The 20,510-nt window shown below is 41.4% G+C and overlaps 1 protein-coding gene across 9 annotated transcripts in view; it reads left to right on the top strand.

Annotated features, from left to right (window-relative positions):
• The first annotated feature begins 12,790 nt into the window (after window positions 1-12,790).
• The window catches only part of PTPRZ1 (protein tyrosine phosphatase receptor type Z1), a 184,648-nt gene continuing 176,928 nt past the window's right edge, over window positions 12,791-20,510 (top strand). For 5 of the 9 annotated variants that reach the window (XM_084787565.1, XM_084787564.1, XM_084787563.1 and 2 more), the window contains exon 1: window positions 12,791-13,247. In XM_084787565.1, coding sequence (XP_084643691.1) covers window positions 13,190-13,247 — 58 coding nt within the window. In that variant the 5' untranslated portion in view covers window positions 12,791-13,189. The remainder of the gene's footprint in view (window positions 13,248-20,510) is intronic. The other 4 variants (XM_084787568.1, XM_084787566.1, XM_084787569.1 and 1 more) reach the window with 2 other exon arrangements.

The following is a 20,510-nucleotide window of genomic DNA, read 5'->3' as shown; positions in this document are numbered from 1 at the left end:
TTAACTTGTCAGTACAAGGCTGGCCAGCTTTCTCTTTCCCAGAAACTGTGAAAACACATGCTGAAGGAAGTGTTTCTTATAGCTCACTAGACTGCTGACCAACCACTCGCAAGGCACTAGCTACCCTGGGGAATCTGTCAGTTAAACCTACTACAGGCATTGAGTGTACAAGAAATCAATGTCAATCCAATTTTCCTTATTATTGCAATATAACCTAACCCCACACTGAGTAATGTGTTCGTTATCTCGTATTGCCTTTGTGATTTAACTTGCCTTCATTCAGAGGCAGTCCTTTATGGAATAACAGAAGCTTGATTGAGCTTCAGATTATAATTTCAGGTAGGCCTGTATTTAAACTACCTAGGCATAAGTGCTACGGAGAACCAGTTTCACTGGAAGATAAAGTAGCGTGAAGTGTTAAACCAAGCTTGTGTGGCAATATCCCTACATGATATTGACAGACCTAAGTTCTGCCTAGGAAAGATGAATTCCTATGGCTGACTAGCTATGGCGGGATGACTTCCTGTGACTAACAATCAATAACAAGATGGTACCCTGCAATCATAGGAACTGAGGCTTGAGGTCCAAATTGACCACCACAACTTCGTGCCTAGTAACAATGAACTAACTCTCTGAGCATTGGCGAACACCTGTAAAATGGGTAGATGATGCCACACTGCAGTTAGCATGCAAAATATAGTGAGTGGAGTTAGTGGGCATTAAAGGAGAAAGGGCATTTTTAAATAAGCCGTTCCCCTGGGAAAGATTTAGAAAGTGACCTTGAACACCTTGGGAGATCAGTGCAAGCTTGGAGGCCCAGAGGGTTTACTGACTTTGCTACTGTTTCCAGATTCTTCCTGGTCTTATCTTTGCATGGGATAATTCACAGTGTTGTTTTATATGGGGTTTGCAAGCCATTCTTCTGATCTCTTGCTATTTCTGTGTCTTGTGGATATCATATTTGTGTATCATTTCTTTTATTTACTCTTAACATATTATGTTATTTAATTTATTCCTTGTAGTTTACTGTAACAATATTTTTAATATGTTTCTTATCTCTTCAAAAACGTAATGTTTATTTTATGTGTACAAGTGCTTTGCTCACCATGTATGTCTATGCAACACATTGGAGTGCTTGCGAGAAGAGTGCAACTCTCTGGAACTAGGGTTATGGACAGTTAGGAGCTGCCATGTGAGTGTTGGGAACTGAACTCACATCCTCTGTGAGAACAAGTGCTCTTAACCACTAAACCATTTTTCTAGCCCTGTTTTTTTTTTTTATCTTAAAGTGGAAATAATAGAAGTTTTTTCTTATCATCTTTTTAGTACATCAATTTTGTCACTTTTTAATTTTTTATACCTTAGTTTTTAGGCCTTAATACACACACACACACACACACACACACACACACACACACACACATACACACATTTATATACAAGACCTGAATCTATCAGGTGTGTTTTTAATTTTATAGTGGGACACTTCCAAAAGATTTGTTCAGCTAATTTAACAGGGAGAACTAACTATGTAGATGATGGCTGGTCTTTTGGCAAAACATCTGTAAGAGCTGGAGAAATACCTCGGTCATCAAGAGCACTAGGGCTAGAGAGATGGCTCAGTGGTTAAGAGTGCCACCTTCTCTTCCAGAGGTCCTGAGTTCAATTCCCAGCAACCACATGGTGGCTCACAAACCATCTGTAATGTGATCTGATGCCCTCTTCTGGCATGCAGGTGTACATGCAGGCAGAGCACAGTATATGTAATAATAAATACATCTTTAGAAAAATAATAATAATCCAGAGCACTAGATGTTCTTGCAGAGGACTGATATTTGGTTCCTGGCACCCATGACAGGTGGTGCACACATGCCTGTAACTCCAGCACCATAGGATCTGAGGCTTTCTTCTGTCCTTTGCAGGCACTCACACATACACATAAGCATACACACCTGTACATACACTTTTAGAATCATTTGGCTTGAAAAGTTTAGACCTATGACTTTGTTCGAAGAAGAGAGTCTGAAACCAAGTTCTAGGAAGTAATTAATAGGCCTAATTAGTGATAAGTTGTACAATTAGAAGAGTCTTTGATTTCTAGCTCCCCCACCCCACCCCCAGGCAGAAAATACATTTCCCCTCACTGGGTATAGAAGCTGTCATACTAGCTAGTGCTGAGAACAATCAATAGAGCAAATTGTAAGGATAGACAATGCTTGGCCAGACACCAAGGAAGCAGTCATCAATCTGAACACTCTCCGTACGGCCACAAAGACATGTTGATACTGAGCATCACATTTTAGTGTCCTTTCTGCAGTGTGATTGCCTCGCACCCTCCCTGAGTTGGGTAAACTCTGGAACCATACAATCTGCTGTGTAGTGAAGTCATACAGAGAGGTCACTTACAGCCTCTTTGTTGCACTCAAGAGGAGCGCAGTCCCCTAAAGCTGAACCTTTTAATGTCACTTGGGTTTCAACGATATATTCTTTTTGTTTGCTCTCACTCTACATTGTCAGCCATGAAGCAAAGCTTTGGTCACAGTCCATAGCACCCAATCATTCCCTGGGGGGCTGGTGTCTCTGCTCTGTTCTCCTCTACTAATGTTCTGGATTCTTTCAGGGATTAGGCTACAAAGTATCTCTACTTGAATTACTGAGTAGAAACACAAGCCAGGAGTTCCTCTCAGGACAATAATTATCTTATTTGGCCGGAAGGCATATCTGAAGTTTTGGAATGGTGTTTATTTCTCATATCACATTCCATTTATATTACTCATAGTTGACTCTGGGTCAACTTTTCTAAATGTGCTCTGTTTTGGGAAGCAAAGGAGGCACAATTTTCAGCCATAAAAGGCACCTGGTTAGGGCTGAATCTCGCAGGTATCTGCACGGAAGCAGTATAGACAAGGACAAGACTTTTGGCATATCATTTGCCTCTATTTTTCAGTAACATTGGGAAGGCAGTAATGGAACGCACCTCAAAGGGTCCCTGTGAAGATTATGCAATCATTGACCTGATGCTTATCAAACAGATTCCTCTCACAATTACAGTATATAAACTAGGTTGACACTGCTTTGGCATCTTGCTTTATACCAGCTTCTCAATAGTGCATTTTCCACCTCTTATGAAAGTGATGAGCGAGTTCCCCAGAGCAGTAGACTTCCTCAGCCTCTCTTCCTATTTTTAGGAACAGGAGAAGCTAGCTAGAAATACTATAGTGGCAGTAGATACTTAAGGAAAATGGCTAGAGGCAAATGCCAGAATTTTGCAGAGCCCCAGAAATAGAAATGCTTCTTAACTCTTGAAAATGTGTTGTTTCTATTTATTTGCACATTCTTAAACATAAAGTTTATAAACATGTTTAAAAATAAGTCTAATTACTGATGCTTGAACCTTCAGAGAAACAAACAAAGCTCCTGGTTTGCCTGAACCCCTCTGTGCAAGGAGGAGGCATATCATCTTACCTTGGAAGTGTTTTAGGCCTGCTAATGCATGCTATTATTTAAAGTGCTGAAAACTCAAAGCCTACCAAGTTACAAGTCAAGACAAATAGGTTATGAACAATGTATCTGCTATTCCCACAAAGAAAAGCAAGAAAACCAAGGGAAGAGAAACTTCCAGAGTTTCAGGGAATCAATTAGTGTCCAGAAAATGGCAGAAGCATCCAAGAAGATGACTGGAAAGTTGTCGTAATCAGACAAAAGAAGAGGCAAGTAATATTGGCTTGCAAGCTTTCTTTCTTGGACAAACTAGTTCATGTGTTTGACTATTTATTGAACACTGAGCATAAGACAGGTCCATTGATTATATAAAAATTATGATATCAACAGAATAAAATTGAAAAGTAATCTGTCAACCTGGTGACTGATGAGGTAGAGGTGATGAAGGAACAGAGTCCAAGATTTCCTAGGTTCTGGAGTCCACAGAAAGTACCAGACTTGAGAAAAATGGTGTCTGTAGCTTCTGGTGCACAGTATATATATATATATATATATATATATATATATATATATATAAACATTAGGAAGGAATGTTTTTAACTTTTGCAGTGGTTTGAATAAGAATACCTCCTAGAGGCTCATATATTTAAATGCTTGGTCACCAGGGAGTGGCACTTTTTGAAAGGATTAGAAGGACTAGGAGTTATGTAGGTATGGCCTTATTAAAGAAGATGTGTCATGGAGGGTAGGTGTTGAGGTTTCAAAGGCCCATCATAGGCCTAGGCACTTTTTTGCTTATAGAATAGGGTGTAGCTGTCAGCTACTGCTCCAGCAGCTGCCTGTATGCTGCTATGTTCCCCACCATGATGATAAAGGACTAAACCTTCTGAAACTATAAGCACGCCCCTAATTAAATGCTTTCCTCCATAAAAGTTAATTTGGTCATGGTGTCACTTCACAGAAGTAGAACAGTGACTAAGACACATTTTCATGATCTCTGTAACTGACACGAAGGCAGAAACCTACTTCAGTGGTTTGAAGGGATAGTAGAAAATGAAACAAACATGGTTACAGTCAAAATGGTTACAGTCTGCTCTTGCAAGAAAACTGTGACAGAAAACTAGGACTCTAATTATAATGAAACATGAGGTGAAGAGGAAGTTCAAGTAGAAAAGATATTGTGGTAGCTTGGTGAGGAAAATAAATAGGAACAGGAGAGGCAAAGGCTCATCAGACCCTTGACCCCACAAAAGCTAGATGATTCAGATACAAAAATATAAGAATTTATTGGAATCAGAAGGACTCATTATAGAATTGGGAGAAAAAAGAAGTTCTTTGCCTACGTATATGGAAACTATTTGCTTTGAGTCTCTAAGTCAAATGGGTGGCATTAGTAGAGAGAGAATATTTTGGTTAAATAATAGTTTTAACGTGCTAAAAAGCATCATAGATAACCAGCTATAGCTGCCATCCTCCTTCAAGTCCAGAACTTAGGAGCTGAGGCAGGAGAGTTGTGAGTTTGTTTTTGAGTTTATAAAGGGATTTTTCTTTCTTTCTTTCTTTCTTTCTTTCTTTCTTTCTTTCTTTCTTTCTTTCTTTCTTTCTTTCTTTCTTTACACAGCAACATGGCTGCTCCAGGAAGGGATCACATCAAAGGCCTTCTAGGTCTATGTGGTCCAGCTGGAATTCAGACACACTCTGCATTACAGTACGGCCTGGCAGCAACACACACCTTTAATCTTAGTACACACCCTTAACCCAGACAATGAAGGTAAGGTTAGTTTATAGAAGGAAGCAGCCTTGTCTGAAAGTGCTGTCTAATTGATGGGCAGACAAAGTGACAATTTAGAGAAAGATTTTACTAAGTGAGTCCGAGTATGCCCAACTCTTATGAGAACAGGACATGAAAGAGAGGCTACTTAAGAGGACTGCATTGAGAAAAGAGACAGTTTTTTTTTTCAACTGAGACAGTCGTACAGACACAGGTTGAAGAGAGAACAAGCTAGACATTGGTGAAAAGAGAAGGAGCGAGAGAATAAGAAGGAGCCGGAAGATTAGAACATAATACTAGAATTAGTTTGAAGGCAGTCAGAGCAATTCAGTGAGAATCCAAGAGAAACCAGTTTGAATCAGTCATCTTGGAGAGGAGTTTTATCCAGAACAGCTGAGTTGAACCAGCCAGTGAGAGTTCAGAAAAGGCCAGAAAGTCATGGGAAGGACTCATATCTCTTTCCCTTATCTGTGAAATAAAAACAACATTTACAAGATCTGAACTGCTCAAAAACAAAACATACAAACACATGTAGACATATATAATGGATCATTTAGGGGGCTTGTAAGTTATGTTTTATTAAAAATGGGCTAACATTTTGGATAACTAATATAAGAAATACTTTTATTGGGAATAGTTTAACTCAAACTTATGCTCATTTTCTGACTTCCAAAACTTATGTTATACTATCTTTCAATTTTATGATACCTTGGACATTTTTGTAAGGGTTACACATCAAACAATGTTTAAGCTAAGCTTGTGATGAGAATGTGATTTATCCAGCAGCTACATGGGGGAGATGGAGTGAATTGAAGGGAACAAGATACATAAATTGTCACTAGGTTACAGCCAACACAATGTAGAAGAGGAGCGTCATTTTCTTCTTTAAACACACAATTGATAAAATAATCACTCAGATGCAACCAACATTTAACACAAAACACTACAGACTAACATGAGATTTGCCAGTAAAAGTTCCTACTGTAGAAAAAAGTTGATACATTTTGCATAACATGTCAAGTCTTTGGAAACAGCCACTGTTGCAGGTTCCTCTTTACTGGTGTGTAATTCACATTACTATGCTTATTTTAGAAACTTACTCTGAAACTGAGCACAGACTAGAGTATAGAAGGACTAATGACAGGGCATTGAAAACACTAGCCAGAAACTAGGTGAGTCAGAAGTGGGAGTAAGGGGCTTAGGGTTGAGAATCACGAGCAGCTTTTCTAAGGAGACAACATGAATCCAGAATAGCTTATTCAAGATGGCTCCTGGTGACCACCAATTCTATTCTTGTCTATTTTTCTGGTATTATGGAATATCCAGAACTCTAATTCTTGGTAGCCAAACTAGAAGGCCATTTTAGATTTAGATGGCTATTTGGCATATTACTATAAAACTAAACACACTATTAGATGATCCAGCAATCAACCATTCCTCACCACGTTTACCCAAATGGTTTGAAAGCTTACATCCACACTCCACACAAAAGCCTGCATATGGAGGCTTGCAGTTACTTGGCTTATAACTCTTAGAAGAGCAACCATGATACTCTTCACTGGGTAAATGGACAAATGAAGTTTAGCATATACAGACAATAAAATAGTATTCAGTAGAAAAAGGAAAGGAGCTATCAAGCTATGGAGACTTGAAGGAAACCTAAGGAAAAGAAAGTTAATAGAAGGACGGCAACAAGAAAAATATGCGTATTGCATAATGTCCAACCACAAGACATTTGGAAATGAAAATTATAGAGAGTGAATGTCAAACCATGAAGAATTTTTAGGACAATGGGATTATTTTGTAACACTGTGCTACCAATATCTGAATCTTTCCATATATATCACATATGTCTGTCATCTTTCCACCTACTTATTAATCAATCCATTGCACATAATTACAGGTTCGGCAAATTCTATAGAATGCACAACATTGAGAGTAAGCCTAATATAAGTTGCATATTTGAAAAATAATTATGTGTTTGTGTAAATTCATTAATCAATGTACATGTACCAATGGGATAATGGGAGGCTGTGCATCTCTGGGTGCAAGAAATATACGGAAACTCTGAGCTTCATTCTCAATCACTCAATTTAAGCTGAAACCTGGGAGGTAATTACATCCTGGGGGAGGGTCCTTCCCAGACAGGATTAGTGCTCTTCTCTGTGATGCTTTGCAGATGCCTTCTTCATTGGCCATGCTTGGTTTCAGTGAGAAGCCTGGCTTTAACAGGTGAGGTACTGGGTGTCATCATATGCAAAACAAGAACAAAACAAAAATCTACCAGTGCCTGCTCCTGGACCACTTTAAAAGTATGAGAAGCAGATTTATGTTGCTGGCAAGCGAGGCTACAGTGCCATGCCATAGGAGCCAAGCTTGACAGATAAAATGTAGGCTCTCTACTATAATGACTTTTAGTATGAGAGAAAAACTTAAATTTTAGTAACTTTCAATCATAAGTACATTCCAATAATGTATGATTATTTTTCTACAACTCTTTTAAGTTCGAACTACATAATAGATCAATCTATTGGCACCTGGAGGAAGAATTATCAGATTCTTCTACAATGCCAAATGTCCCAGACAAGGAAAGAAGGATTCCTGCCCTTCTGTGTTTGTTGATGTGATTTTATCACTGAATAGCATACTTGGATTTTCATAAGTTTAAACTCAGTTATTTTATTGTGAACCTTGATAAGAACGAAAAGGTTAAGTATGTGACATGCTAGGTTTTTCTCTCAAATATACTTCTGCCTTCTTTAGATGGTATCAGGGCCAATTACCTTTCACCCTAGAGTTCTCTGGGAGACCCTGAAAAGGACATAACCTACCCATCTACACTCCCAAAAGATGCTAAAAGCAAAAATGGAAAGCCCAGGTGGGTGAGAGTGAACAGAAAATAGTGCTTAGCACAAATCCAAACAAAACATCTGACTACAATGCAGAAAGCAAAATTAGTCTTCAGACATGAACAAAATTTGTGAAGTGCAAAACATAAGACAAATCTACTCTCACAATCTGAAATACACAATTCCTGTGAAATGAGATCAGTTTTGGAAAAACATCTTAACCAACAAGACATGCTTTTCTGCTAAAGAAACACCTACTATCTTATTAGTTTACAGTCACTACTTGATACTTACTCACTTTGCTGTAATACGGTTTTCGATGGGAATAGTTTGTGGAGAAAGCTCATGAAAAACATGGCTCTTTCCTAGTTGTGCATGTGCAACCTTAACACCCAATTACCCCAAGACACATCAACGCCAAGTCTTCAAGACTTAGTAGACAGAATGTGAAGTGTTTTCTTAAATTTGAATTTCAGATGAGTGGTCCCTAAAACTATAAATATGTCACAAGTATTCAATTAAAGTATCTTAATGATATTTTTGTAGTGAAAAATGCTTTATCATACTAAAAGACCTCATTAAATTTAGCACATTGTAGTGCACTAAAATTATTTTGCATTTTAAAATTATTCATCATTTATTATTTGAATTGAGCTGAATCTCATCTATTTTTACATACAAAGATGTTTTCTAGTGATGATCATTTTCTTTTCTCAGACTGTCTGTCTATGATATGGATGATGACATTCCTTCTTAAATAGTGCCTGATATGAGATGGGCATAAAGCTGAAATATGTCCAGTGACCAAGTGATTTACATTTAAAAAGTCATTTCTCTTAATTAAATCCCTAGGTCTAAAATAATTGGTAATCTCCATCCAGAAATATTCCTTAATCTGGTAGAATGGAGTGATGGGATCCCTTCTCTTGTTTCAGCATTCAATGGTAGAATATGTATACTGAGAGCGATGGTGATGCTTCTAGGACTTTGGTTTCTACAACATCCTCTAGGGTTGTATGGAGATGACAATCAAATGGATCCAATTTATTAAGGCAATACACAGATCTATTTTTGTCTCTCTTTCTGATCAAATGTATGCATGTTTGTGCATATATATTACATGTAGGTGCATATGCATATACCAACACATATTCATACTCCAAATAAGGCATGTAGTGTGTGTGTGTGTGTGTGTTTCTGAGACAGACTTCCTCTATGTGGTCTTAGCTGTCCTGAGAGTCAACTATGTAGAGTAGGCCAGCCTCAAACACTCAGAGATCATCCTGCCTCTGCCTGCTGAGTGCTGGTATTAATACTGTACATTACGGTGCTTGATCTGATGGCACATGGTTGGATAGCCTCACAATCAACTCACAGCAGCTAGTGTCCATCAGTCAGGATATACTTGTGAGACTTGTGGAAAGTGATACAGCAGGTTCCTGATGACCTTGGTCATTTGATGTCTTCTCTTCTATGGCTTGGCTGTTTCAGTGGCCTATTTTTCAAGGACTTCCATCTTTTTCCCCATCATCCCTCCACAGAACGTTAGAACCACAACAGCTGCTTCTCCAGGTCACCTTCCCACTGCTGTCACTCTGAAAAATTAGTTGATATTCTGTTTCCCTCAACAAATTTCAGTACAAAATGATTCCTTTTTATATTGGCTTTTGTATTTTCTCAGGTGATTTGATTGGCACACTTCCTCTTCCTCCTCCTCCTCCTCCTCTTTCTCCTCTTTCTCCTCCTCCCTTTCTCCTCCTCCTCCTTTTCCTTCTCCTCCTCCTTCTTCCTCCTCCTATTTTTCCTTTTCATGTAAAAATTTTATTTGAAGATTTAGGTCATCAAATTCCCAGGAGAATTTGAAGAAAATATTGGATGTTCATATTTTGGTTTGCTTTGAGGGTGATACAGGGTTAATATGATGTATTTAAAGAATGGAAGAGATAAGCTCTATCTTTCTTGACAAATTTCAAACTCAAAAGTATATATGCTTTCTCTTGTCCTGAGACAAGATTGAAGAATGGTTGGAAAAAAGAAATAAATTACATAAATTCTAACTTTTCCAAACACAGAATCAAGAAATCTATGCTAAGTGTTCAATGTTACACAATCTCAATAAAACCTTTTCAGAGAAGCAAAGATGAAAGTATCTCCTTCGGATGGCAGATAATAGAATGTCATTCCTTTTGCATGGTTATCATTGTGATGATTAACCCAAATTAGCAGTTTCTTCAAGCCTTATTTGCGTAACCTTTCACAAAAGTTAATTAGAAAACCGAACTATTGAACATTGAAAACATGAAGCACTTTGTTGAACTACTTTGTTTTAAGTTTGAACAAGTCTCCTCTTCGACCCTGCTTTACTGCACTCTGCAAGGCAGCATGTATGTTTCCCAGGAGTGCTCTCACAACACGTTACAGGGAGTATCCCATCACAATTTATTATTAAATTAAACCCAGGGCCAGCTACCACTGGTACAGTGAAGACCAAACAAAGAAAAGCTATGTTGACATTTTTAAAGTGGGGAAATAGACAACAAAATGAGTGAAATACACAATTTTGGATTGGCAATACTCTTAACTATGAGAATGGAGTTATCAGGGATCACAGATCCTCCTATTAGCGCTTCTGGAGAAACTTTAGTTTCTACTGCGGCTTTGTTTTGGTGAATCATCTTTAATACTGACGACTAAAGAGACTTTCTGGTAGGACTAAGGAAGAGTTAACACAGTCATTGTTATTCTCCCAGGCCAGGGAGAAGCCTTGATCATCCAGACCTACTCTACCACCGTACATTGCCCCTGTGTGGACTTAGCCCCTGGTTTTTATCTTACATTTATGTATTTATTTATTTGGGGGTGATGGATGCCACAATATTTGAGTAGAAGATTGTGGGAACCCTATGGAAGTCGGTTCTCTCCATCCAGCGTGTGACCAGGGTATGAAATTCTGGTCATCAGACTTAGGGCCATCAGGCCCAGCTTCTTCTAAGCAGTTAAAGGTCCTTCTGTGGTTCTCTAGGTTTCAAATCCCAGTGAGATGGCGTAGCATTTCAGGTATGAACTTCCACATGGGGAAATCAATGTTTTGCATAGTATGAGAGACCTCAGTCTGCTGAAAATCAAGTACTTCAGTGTCTTTCAGTATGGTCTCTACCCACTTTGATAATCAGATTCTGCATTTGTCCATTCTGCATAAATATGCATCTCTAGGAAAATGTCCCTGCCTATGCCAGCCTACATTCAATAAATATGTTTTGTTTTGTTTTCTGAACTCTGGGTGCCTTTCTAAAGAATATAGACACCTGTTGTTATGTTAGGAAAACTGACTAGAACTTTTCTTCCCCTATGGAAACTCTCAATCTCCATTGCAATCCTGTGGCATTTTGGATTCTATGTATAGGAAGAACAGGGTCAAGGGTCAACTTCTTATACTGATATGTAGTCCTAAATAAATACAATACCTTCGCTGATACCGTGCATTTACCATTCAGCAATCGATCACATGGTGCATCATTAGCTCTGTACATTGAGCCCAGTGTTCAGTGGCAGCGGTGGGAATTCTGTGAGAACTGGTAGTCACAGCTGAAACAGTCTCGGAACTCCAATTTGTATGCATTAAGCATCCTTTGAATTTTATAAAGCTACAGCACTGGCTTTGAGACAGTAACAGAACACAAGAGTACATGCTGTACAGATCTCTACATCAAACTGAGTTCCAGGGATAATTCCAGAACTTGGTTTTCTGTGCCTTTGAATGTGACTCTTACCAGTGTGAAATGTACCAAAACCTAAACCACATTATGTACATGAAAACCTCACGAATATTCAGGATGGTGTATTTAGGCTGTTGGCTGACATCATCACCAGCAGTAAACTTATTTCATGTGGACTTCAACTTAATTCAACAAACATTTCATGATATCTATTAAAATCCCTACCCCACCCCAAGCCGGGAGTTCAGGTTATAGCACTCAGGCTTTTACACAGCAAACAAAACACCTCCATAGAAACAGGCTCCTGTGGAGAGAGTAACTGGCACAGTTCCGAGGAAGCACACGGTGTGTAATATTTCTTTTGTGTATCCTTCAATCAAGCAATTAAAAAAAATCTTCCTGCAGGAGCACCCTGTACGAAGATGCACTTGGGGAGCTCCATCCAGGGAGAGCAGGGCAGAGTTGCGAGTTCCTCACAACTGTGCACAGCACCACAGAACGACTGGGGTTTAGAGAAGGGTCAGCCAGGACCAAATGCTCACAACAGGGCTGGAAACAATTGGAGTTAACTGCCCTAGTGGTAAAAGGGGTTGGAACTACCTTGTTTACTAGGAAAATGGAAAGGAAGGGAAGATTTGAGATCTCAGTTTACCCATGCTCCCTCACCCCACCCCTTCCTGATTGGAATATTGCAGGGACGACAGTAAGCAAATGAAAAAGACTTTCCCGGGGTGAAGCCCAAAGGTCAGCCTCAAGCTGTGTGGGACAACGGGGATCCAGCTTCCTCTTGTGTCTTCCTAGGGGCATGAAGGAGCCTTAATGAAGAGACCTTTTTCTCCGCGAAGATTCTAAATCCCAGCGGGTTCCGCTCCACCTCCAGCCTTGGGTGGAGGAGGGGCTGGGACAGGCTGGGATCCGCCACGCCCCTCTTCTGCTGCTGCTGCGCGACCCCGGCCCCCGCCCGCGCTCCTGTGCCCCCGCCCCCGCGCGCTGCGCGTGACCGGCCCTGAGCGCGTTCCCGCACTCCCGCGCCGCTGGGCTGCGAGCGCTCAGATCGCGGCCGCAGCAGCCAGCGCTGGCAGGGGACAGCGTCCTGCCCAAAGCCCCGCGCCTGGCCCGGGCTCGGTCCCCTCGCCTAGGCGCTGTCTAGCCCCGCAGTCTCTCTCCTCTCTCCTCTCCTTTCTCTCCTTCTCTCTCTCTCCTCTCTCCTCTCCTTTCTCTCTCTCTCTCTCTCTCTCTCTCTCTCTCTCTCTCTCTCTCTCTCTCTCTCTCTCTCTCTCTCTCTCTCTCTCTCTCTCTCTCGTTCACCTAGACCCTGGCCAGTCACCAGCGTCCCCTGCCTTGGTGTCCACACCCTCTGCACCCTAAGCTGCACCCCAGCGGCCGGCGCGGGGCCCCAGACTCGGCTGGAGATGCGAATCCTGCAGCGCTTCCTCGCGTGCGTCCAGCTACTGTGTGTGTGTCGCCTGGGTAAGTGTTAGGATCTCGGCCGGGCGGCCCCACGCGGCTCAGTCTCTGGGACACAGCTTGTCGGGGCGGGAAGGGGGGGGGGAGAGGGCGGGAGAAATTTCTGAATATTCAGCAGCATCCAGGAAGAGTCCTCCTGGACCCCCTGTGTGTCACCTGCGCGGGCTGTGTCCCCAACCCCTCAACTGCGCCGCTGCCACCTGCTAGGTCCCCATCCTGAGGCTCCCTTGGTCTAGACACCTGGACACCCCACCCTAGGCTGCCAGGTCAGGGTCCCCTCTTGCAAGCGCTCTCTTCTCCGTGTTGCAAACTGTGGAAACAGCCTTGTAGACCTACATAAAAGGATGAATCAGTGGCTATAACTACACAGCACAGCCGGGGCGAGGGGCTACAACCCGAACGTTCGTTTTTTAGGTTGGCAGTATTGTGGATTTGAACCGGAAAGTGCACGTGTCTGTCCTGAAGTGCACGCGCGTACCTGAAAGGTGCTGAGCCCAACAAGCACCGACCTGACTTTTCTGTGGTTCTAGTATTTCAATTCAGTCACGTTCAAGTCCAGGCAGCCACTTAGGGAAAAAGTTTCAATCAAATCTCTGTGAGCACTCTGCCCCAGCTTCCAGAGAGGAGTTGCAAGTGATGGGCTAACAGAGACTCATTTCCTTCTAGCATTCTTGCGTGCCATACACACGTTAAACGGACATTGCTTTCTGCTGTCAACAGTGTGAATATTTACGTGTGTGTGTGCGCGCAGATTTAGTTTCAAAAAAGTAATACATAGGGTTTTCTGTTGTTGTTCTTTTAATTTTATTACCAAAAGTCCCTTTCATCTTTCACAGTGATGAAAGGACTGTTTGGAGCCATTAACCTAAATATTAGAATTGTGCATGTAACTGTTTACCTTCCACCAGCCTTATAAACCTACATTTTAAATTTTAAATTGCTTATAATAAAGTCTATATTACACGTGAATGTCTATCCAGTGGATGGTGCTGCTCTTGGCGCCCTGACCTTTGTAAACAGAAGTCATTTCTAGTTCTGACTGGTAAGAACTGCATGACCACTGTGATGATGACTGCCTGTAACCCACTCTGAATTCATCTACTTCAATCCCTGAGGCTTAGTGAATGCCCAGGGCTCTTGTGAAGGATGCTTTGGATGCAGCTGACATGTCAGGCAGCAGGGGAGCCCTGACTGCAGGCTTGCAGTTGACTGTGAAGTCTGCCTCATCTGAAGTCCTCTCTTAGCCCACACCTGTTGAGTTTCCACGTTTCAGCCACAGACAGTTTAACAACCAAGCCAGGTTCTCTTGATACTTAAATTATTGCCTAAGGATCTCACAGTGTTAGGGAAGCAAATTACACCATTACTTTGCACTCAGGGAAACAGGTACCCAAGAAGACCACATTAGGAATGGTTTTAATTGGGGGGGGGGGGAGTTGGTCGCCACACAGTTTATCTGTTTGAAGTGTAAGGTTCAGTGGTGTTTACTGTATTCACAGAGTTGTGTGCCATCACCAGCATGTGACCCCAGAGCATGGAAGCAGCCCTCCTTGCTAACTGACATTCCCTGATCCCTGTATCTGCCTGCTCTGGACATTTCATCTGAACAGAATCATGCAACATGCCACTTTTTTTTTTTTAGCCTGGCTTCATTCACTTGGGAGAATGTCTTCAAGGTTTGCTCATGTCATAGATCACACATTTGCAAAGTTGACATTTATTTTCCCTCACTCAGTGAGGCATTATCTGTAGCCTGCTTAGGGTTGCATAGATGTTTGCTGGTTGGACACATGCCTTTGAAGATATAAAATGTGAGGAAGAAGAACTGCATGCATTGTTTAAGACTGTAACATGGCTATGCAACGGCATTAAATCTAAGCCTATCCACTGGAACTGAAATATGAGCGTTCTCTTCTCTCTCTCTCTCTCTCTCTCTCTCTCTCTCTCTCTCTCTCTCTCTTCTTCTTCTTCTTCTTCTTCCTTCTTTCTTTGCTTCTCTCTTTCCTCCTTTCTTTCTTATGACTACTACTATAAGTTGACTATGTGTGTATCCTTCTCCATTTTAAGGCAGCCTTCTACATTGCTCTATTGGGGGAACCAGCCAATGAGATGGATATATTGATGTTGAGTTTGGTATATTGTGGGAAACTGAGGCATATTATCTACAAATGAAAATTCTAACCTCCTTTTAATGCCCCCCCATATATACATCAGTGTTTCTGGGTGTATTTATTCCTCGTTTTCAGTGTCTTTGGGTCTATTCAGGTACCATGCCATGCCATATTAAAGGTCTGAGGACTGACTGACATGTGATATATAGTGGCAGTTCTGAAATAATTAGACCACTATTCTTACTATTATCCAGAAACACAGGCTACAATTCACCAGTGTCCTCACTGTTTACAATTAAGAACATCTCTGTGATGGGGCAGTATCACTTTCTGTATCCCAGGTGTCCTGACGGTGTGGGCCAGGCAGAAAAGCCATCTGACCTTCCCATAAGAAGGTAGGACTGAGTCAGGGAGGAAACCGAGGGGTTGAAGAATCACTTCATTATATTCATGAGACCGTAGGATCTTAGAATTAAGCAACTTACAGAGCTTCGAGGCGAATCCTCATCCTTACACACTCTTGCTAACTAGGGAATGAATCTGTTTCTAAGCTCCCCAGTCAGGTCTCACTGCCGTGGGGGCCATGCTGAAAATGGGATATACCTAAGGGCCTTGCGGCAGTCACATCTTCAGTCATTCTGGGTGTGGTGCCAGGAGGATTCTACATTTGTCCTCCCAAGCAAATCACACTGAAAAATACTCATGCTTCCTCCAAATAAGAACAAGTTGCCATTCAGGAAGTGTGTTCCTTTTGGTTAGCATGATAACACTTTTCTGTATTTGGGACCCCCCTCCTTTCTCTGCTCTCATCTCTCTCCTCTCCCCTCTCCTCTCTCCTTTCCCTCTCTCCTCTCTCCTTTCCATCTCTCCTCTCTCCTTTCCCTCTCTCCTCTCTCCTTTCCATCTCTCCTCTAAGTTTGACCTCTTGAGGGAAGTTTGTAGGAGAGATCACCTCATCAATGAATTCATTTCTACTTGCACGTCTATACTAGAAATGAAAGCTCTTGCTTAAATTGTATGCTGTAAGAATTTTGCTTCTGGTTAAAAAAAAAACTTACTTTTTTTTTTCCTAGAAGGACAAGCTGTTTCCCCATTCCTCAGACTTCAGGAATATCTGAGTTCTGGGAGCAATTTGGGTACCCATTTGCTAACTTCTCAGGTTGTGTCTGGAAGTGGCTTCATCAGCCAAGAGCACATCTCCTAAAGGGAGGGGTTTTCTGCTCTGTGTCCAAGTGCCAGTGACTCAGACATCCACCTGGTTCCATCCCATGGTCGTCACTCTATCTTCCCATTTCCTTCTCCCTCATATGACATGAATTGCAGATGAGGAAACAGGCCCAGAGAAGTCAAGCAACTTTCCTGGCATCACACAGCCTAGTTAGTCTTTGTCTCTTCCAACTCAGAGTCTTTCTTATATGTAGTTTTTAAAAAATTTTTTGGTTATTGGTTTTCTTTTAGACAGGGTCTCATGTAGCAGGCTGGTCTTAAAAACTCCACGTGGCCAAGGATGACTTTGAACTCCTGATCTCACTGCCTCCACCTTCTAAGCTCTGATGTAAGAGGCATGCATCAGCACTCCTTGGTGACTCTTTCTGTGTCCTCTCTGGAGGATGATTTTTTCCTGTTGGGAATTTGCAGACTTACGTCCCATGATGGAATGCAGCCTTTCAGTCCTGTTTGCTTTTTTTCTTGCAAATGCCTTTGGTGGCTTTTCTTGTATATTCCCACATGGCCTTTATTTTTCTTAAAAAAAAAAAAAAAACTAAGCACACTCCATCATTTTCAGATAATAGTAACTTCTGTGCCTCAGTGCAGTCTTGAAAAGTGTGACAAAGCCATAGATCGTGCCATGAAGGGAGCCCCTGTTTCATTTCTTTTGCTGTTGTCTGCTTCATGCTAGGAACGCACCACATGGCCTTGTACTTGTGCCCTCCACCCACCTGCTCTGGTTCAACCATACTGAAGACCTTTAAATCTCATTTGAGCCATGCATGATGGTTTATCCACAGCACCTGATAGGCTGAGGCTGGAGGATTGCTGTGAGTTCAATACCAACCTGGGCCACAGAGTGAGTTTCAGGACAACAGCCTCTTCTGACTAGTAAAAGTTGCCTCAAAATAACACAAGCCAATAAATAAATAAATGCTCCCCCACAAAAAAAAAAACTTAATTCTAATTTTTAAGACTCTTTCTCCATTGACAGCCAGTTGAGGGTAACTGTCTTTTCCAACAATCTGGGAACATGCTAAATGTGTTAGCTCTCAAATATTTTAAAATGTTTCCACTCAGTTTGCTAATGGTGAGAGCCAATTTAAGTATGATACATATATGTGTGTGTCTGAAGTCATTAAATTATTTGAAGTGTTAATGCATGGCTTGTATAATGGAAACCACCTATAGCTGTAATTCTTGTGATAGGTGTATAACATGCATTAGGCATTAAGCGAAAATATTTTATCCTGTTGCACATTGCTAAAATACTTGAGTATTTTTAAATTGAGCTGCCCAGGACCATGGCTAGACATAGGTGATCATTTGATTCATAATATATCAAGGTAAAATTACCCACTTCTTTTTATCACAGTAAGTATGATTGAAGTGCAGCATACACTGGTCATCTGTGTATAGTGGCTACAGCAAAGGGCAGTGTGGGCACATTTCCATCACAAGAAATCTACCGAATGAGAGATGATGGTGCAAATGGCAGCGAGGTGTTCGCCTTGTAAGCCAGGGGACCCAAATTTGGATCCTCAGAGTCCATATAAAAGCCATATGTGCTGGACTGTGGTTGTAATCCCAGGGTTAGAGATGAGAGGTGGAGACAGGCATGTCCCTGGAATCTTCTGTGCAAACAGCTCAGCCAACGAGGCAAAGCTCTAGGCCAATGAGAGAACCTGGCTCAAACAAAAGTGGGTAGCACTCGAGGAATAACACCTGAGGCTATTCTCCTAACCTCAGCAAATGTGCACACACATGTGCAGGTGTGCACCTGCATACACCTATAAAGAAAATCCACACAGCAACAATGTTAAGACAATAATAAAAAAAATCATAATTTTTGTCCTCATGGGAAACCGTCGACTCAACTAGAAAGGAATTGTAAAGTCATTAAAATTATTTCAACTGTTGGTGCACGGTGGTCATTTCTGGACTGCATTATGTCAACTGTACAACATCCTGAGACATGGTGGGGGCGTGCAATGGGTAAAGCAAGGTTAGTGGCCACTTCACGGCCTTTCTAAACTAGGAATCACAACTGGTGCTGTGTGTGTGTGTGTGTGTGTGTGTGTGTGTGTGTGTGTGTGTGTGAGAGAGAGAGAGAGAGAGAGAGAGAGAGAGAGTGTGTGTGTGTGTGTGTATGTGAGTGGTCTGTTCTCATACTACATTTTTCATAATTTGTTTTTAACCACACACTGTATTTTCTTACAATGCATCTGTCTCTCTCCCCCACTGGGGCAGCTCTGCAAGAGCAAAGACTGCTGCAATCATCATTAGCTGCTCAGACCTGGTACCTAGAGGGCATGCTCAGTGAGTCCTTCATGCTCCAGGCCTCAGGGTAACCTTTCCGTTACTGAGATCAGCCCATTTCTGTTGGTTTTTCTTTTGATTCTGTTTCTAGGTCAAGCCTTTGGTCAGCATTACCTTGACCTGTTCATCATTAATGCCTGTTCTGGCACCAGGTCCTCATTTTCAGCGCTCCTCACAGATATATTTCTAAGGATCACCTAGATTCAGACACTGACTGCAAAGTAAAGTACACACCGAAGGTAAAGCGCCTGTGGTTAGCATCACACGGGCAGTCCCTGGGGAAGCCAGAAGTGAGCATTCCACTGTGGATGGGTTGGTGTGCGTGAGCCTGGATACGTCCCAGGCTTCAGTGTGAGTGGACTCCTCTCTCTGTGTGTGCGGCACATGTGTTAGAGAGGAAAAAGGCAAGGGGGATGAAGGGTGGCCAATGATAAAAAAATAAAAAGGAAAGATCTTATCCACAGGGACTTTACTTTCTATTAGCCTAAAGCAGATACTAGATATATTCTGTCAAACTGACTAGGAGAGGTTGGTGGCCCAAGACAGTTCTGGAAACAACACAACAAGAATGAAGATGGGAAGTCGCATCTCAAGATGCATGGGGTTTTGTTTGTTTGTTTGTTTGTTAGAATTCTTTGATTTTTGTGGGTTTTTTTAGAATTCTTTGATCACTTATTAATCCTAGAGATGAAGTGTAGGGCATAGTTAGTTTAGCCCTACACATAGCATGTATTCAGTATGCTTAAAAAAAAAAGGAGCTGAAATCGAATGGGTGGGGCTTGGGATATGTGACATATTGTCACGTGGGTCAAAAGCATACGTTAAGAAGATTTGCTCTTTTATAATATTTTCCTGATATTCTTCAAAATATTCCCCTCCCTCCCTCCCTCTTTTACCTTTTTTTCTTTTTGATGCTGTTTCCCCTTTTATCTTTACTTCCTTTTAGCATAGATTTAAATAATCAAATAACCTTGGCATGCTTCCTCCCGCGGCCTGATAAAGGGTTGGATGGGGAGGAAGTGGATGGTATTTGATGCCATTAGCAAACGTATTTTCACTTTGTTAATATGATTTGGAGGGCTTGGTGGTTGACATAATTTTAAAAGGGTGGCCCAACAAATGCTTTTGCTCAAAATTCCTGTGTGTTAAAATAGACTTGATCGTCTTTTATTTCTTCTGATATTTGCTCACAGATATTAAAGTAGGCTCAATTACTCAGGGTCTTGGTTGATGTGAACTTGCTGGTTTGATTCAATAACAGTAAGTCATTTTGTGTGCATGCTCATATGGCATACATTTTTATAAGTTTCTTTGGAAATATATTTTTATATTTTTTAGAAAGAATAATTCACCCAGGAGTTGGGAAGAATGAAGTGGGTGAAAGCATTTGTGAGAGTGACTAAGGTACAGGTAGCCAGCTAGCTTGCAGACTCATTCCATCTGTGTCTCTCTGCCTTCCTCTAAGCGTAGATCTTACTACTAGACCTTCATTGGAGCTCATTAACTTAATATCTCGAGTAGGAATAAATGGAAAAAATTACTCTCTAAAAAATGACCCATTAAAGCAGATATCATTGTTCCGAAGTGAATCCCGATCACATACTTTTGAAACTTTCCTGATGTACTT

Source organism: Acomys minous (assembly GCF_964271855.1).
Source record: "Acomys minous genome assembly, chromosome: 6".
Lineage (NCBI taxonomy): Eukaryota > Metazoa > Chordata > Mammalia > Rodentia > Muridae > Acomys > Acomys minous.
This window is presented reverse-complemented; position numbering and strand designations above follow the sequence as displayed.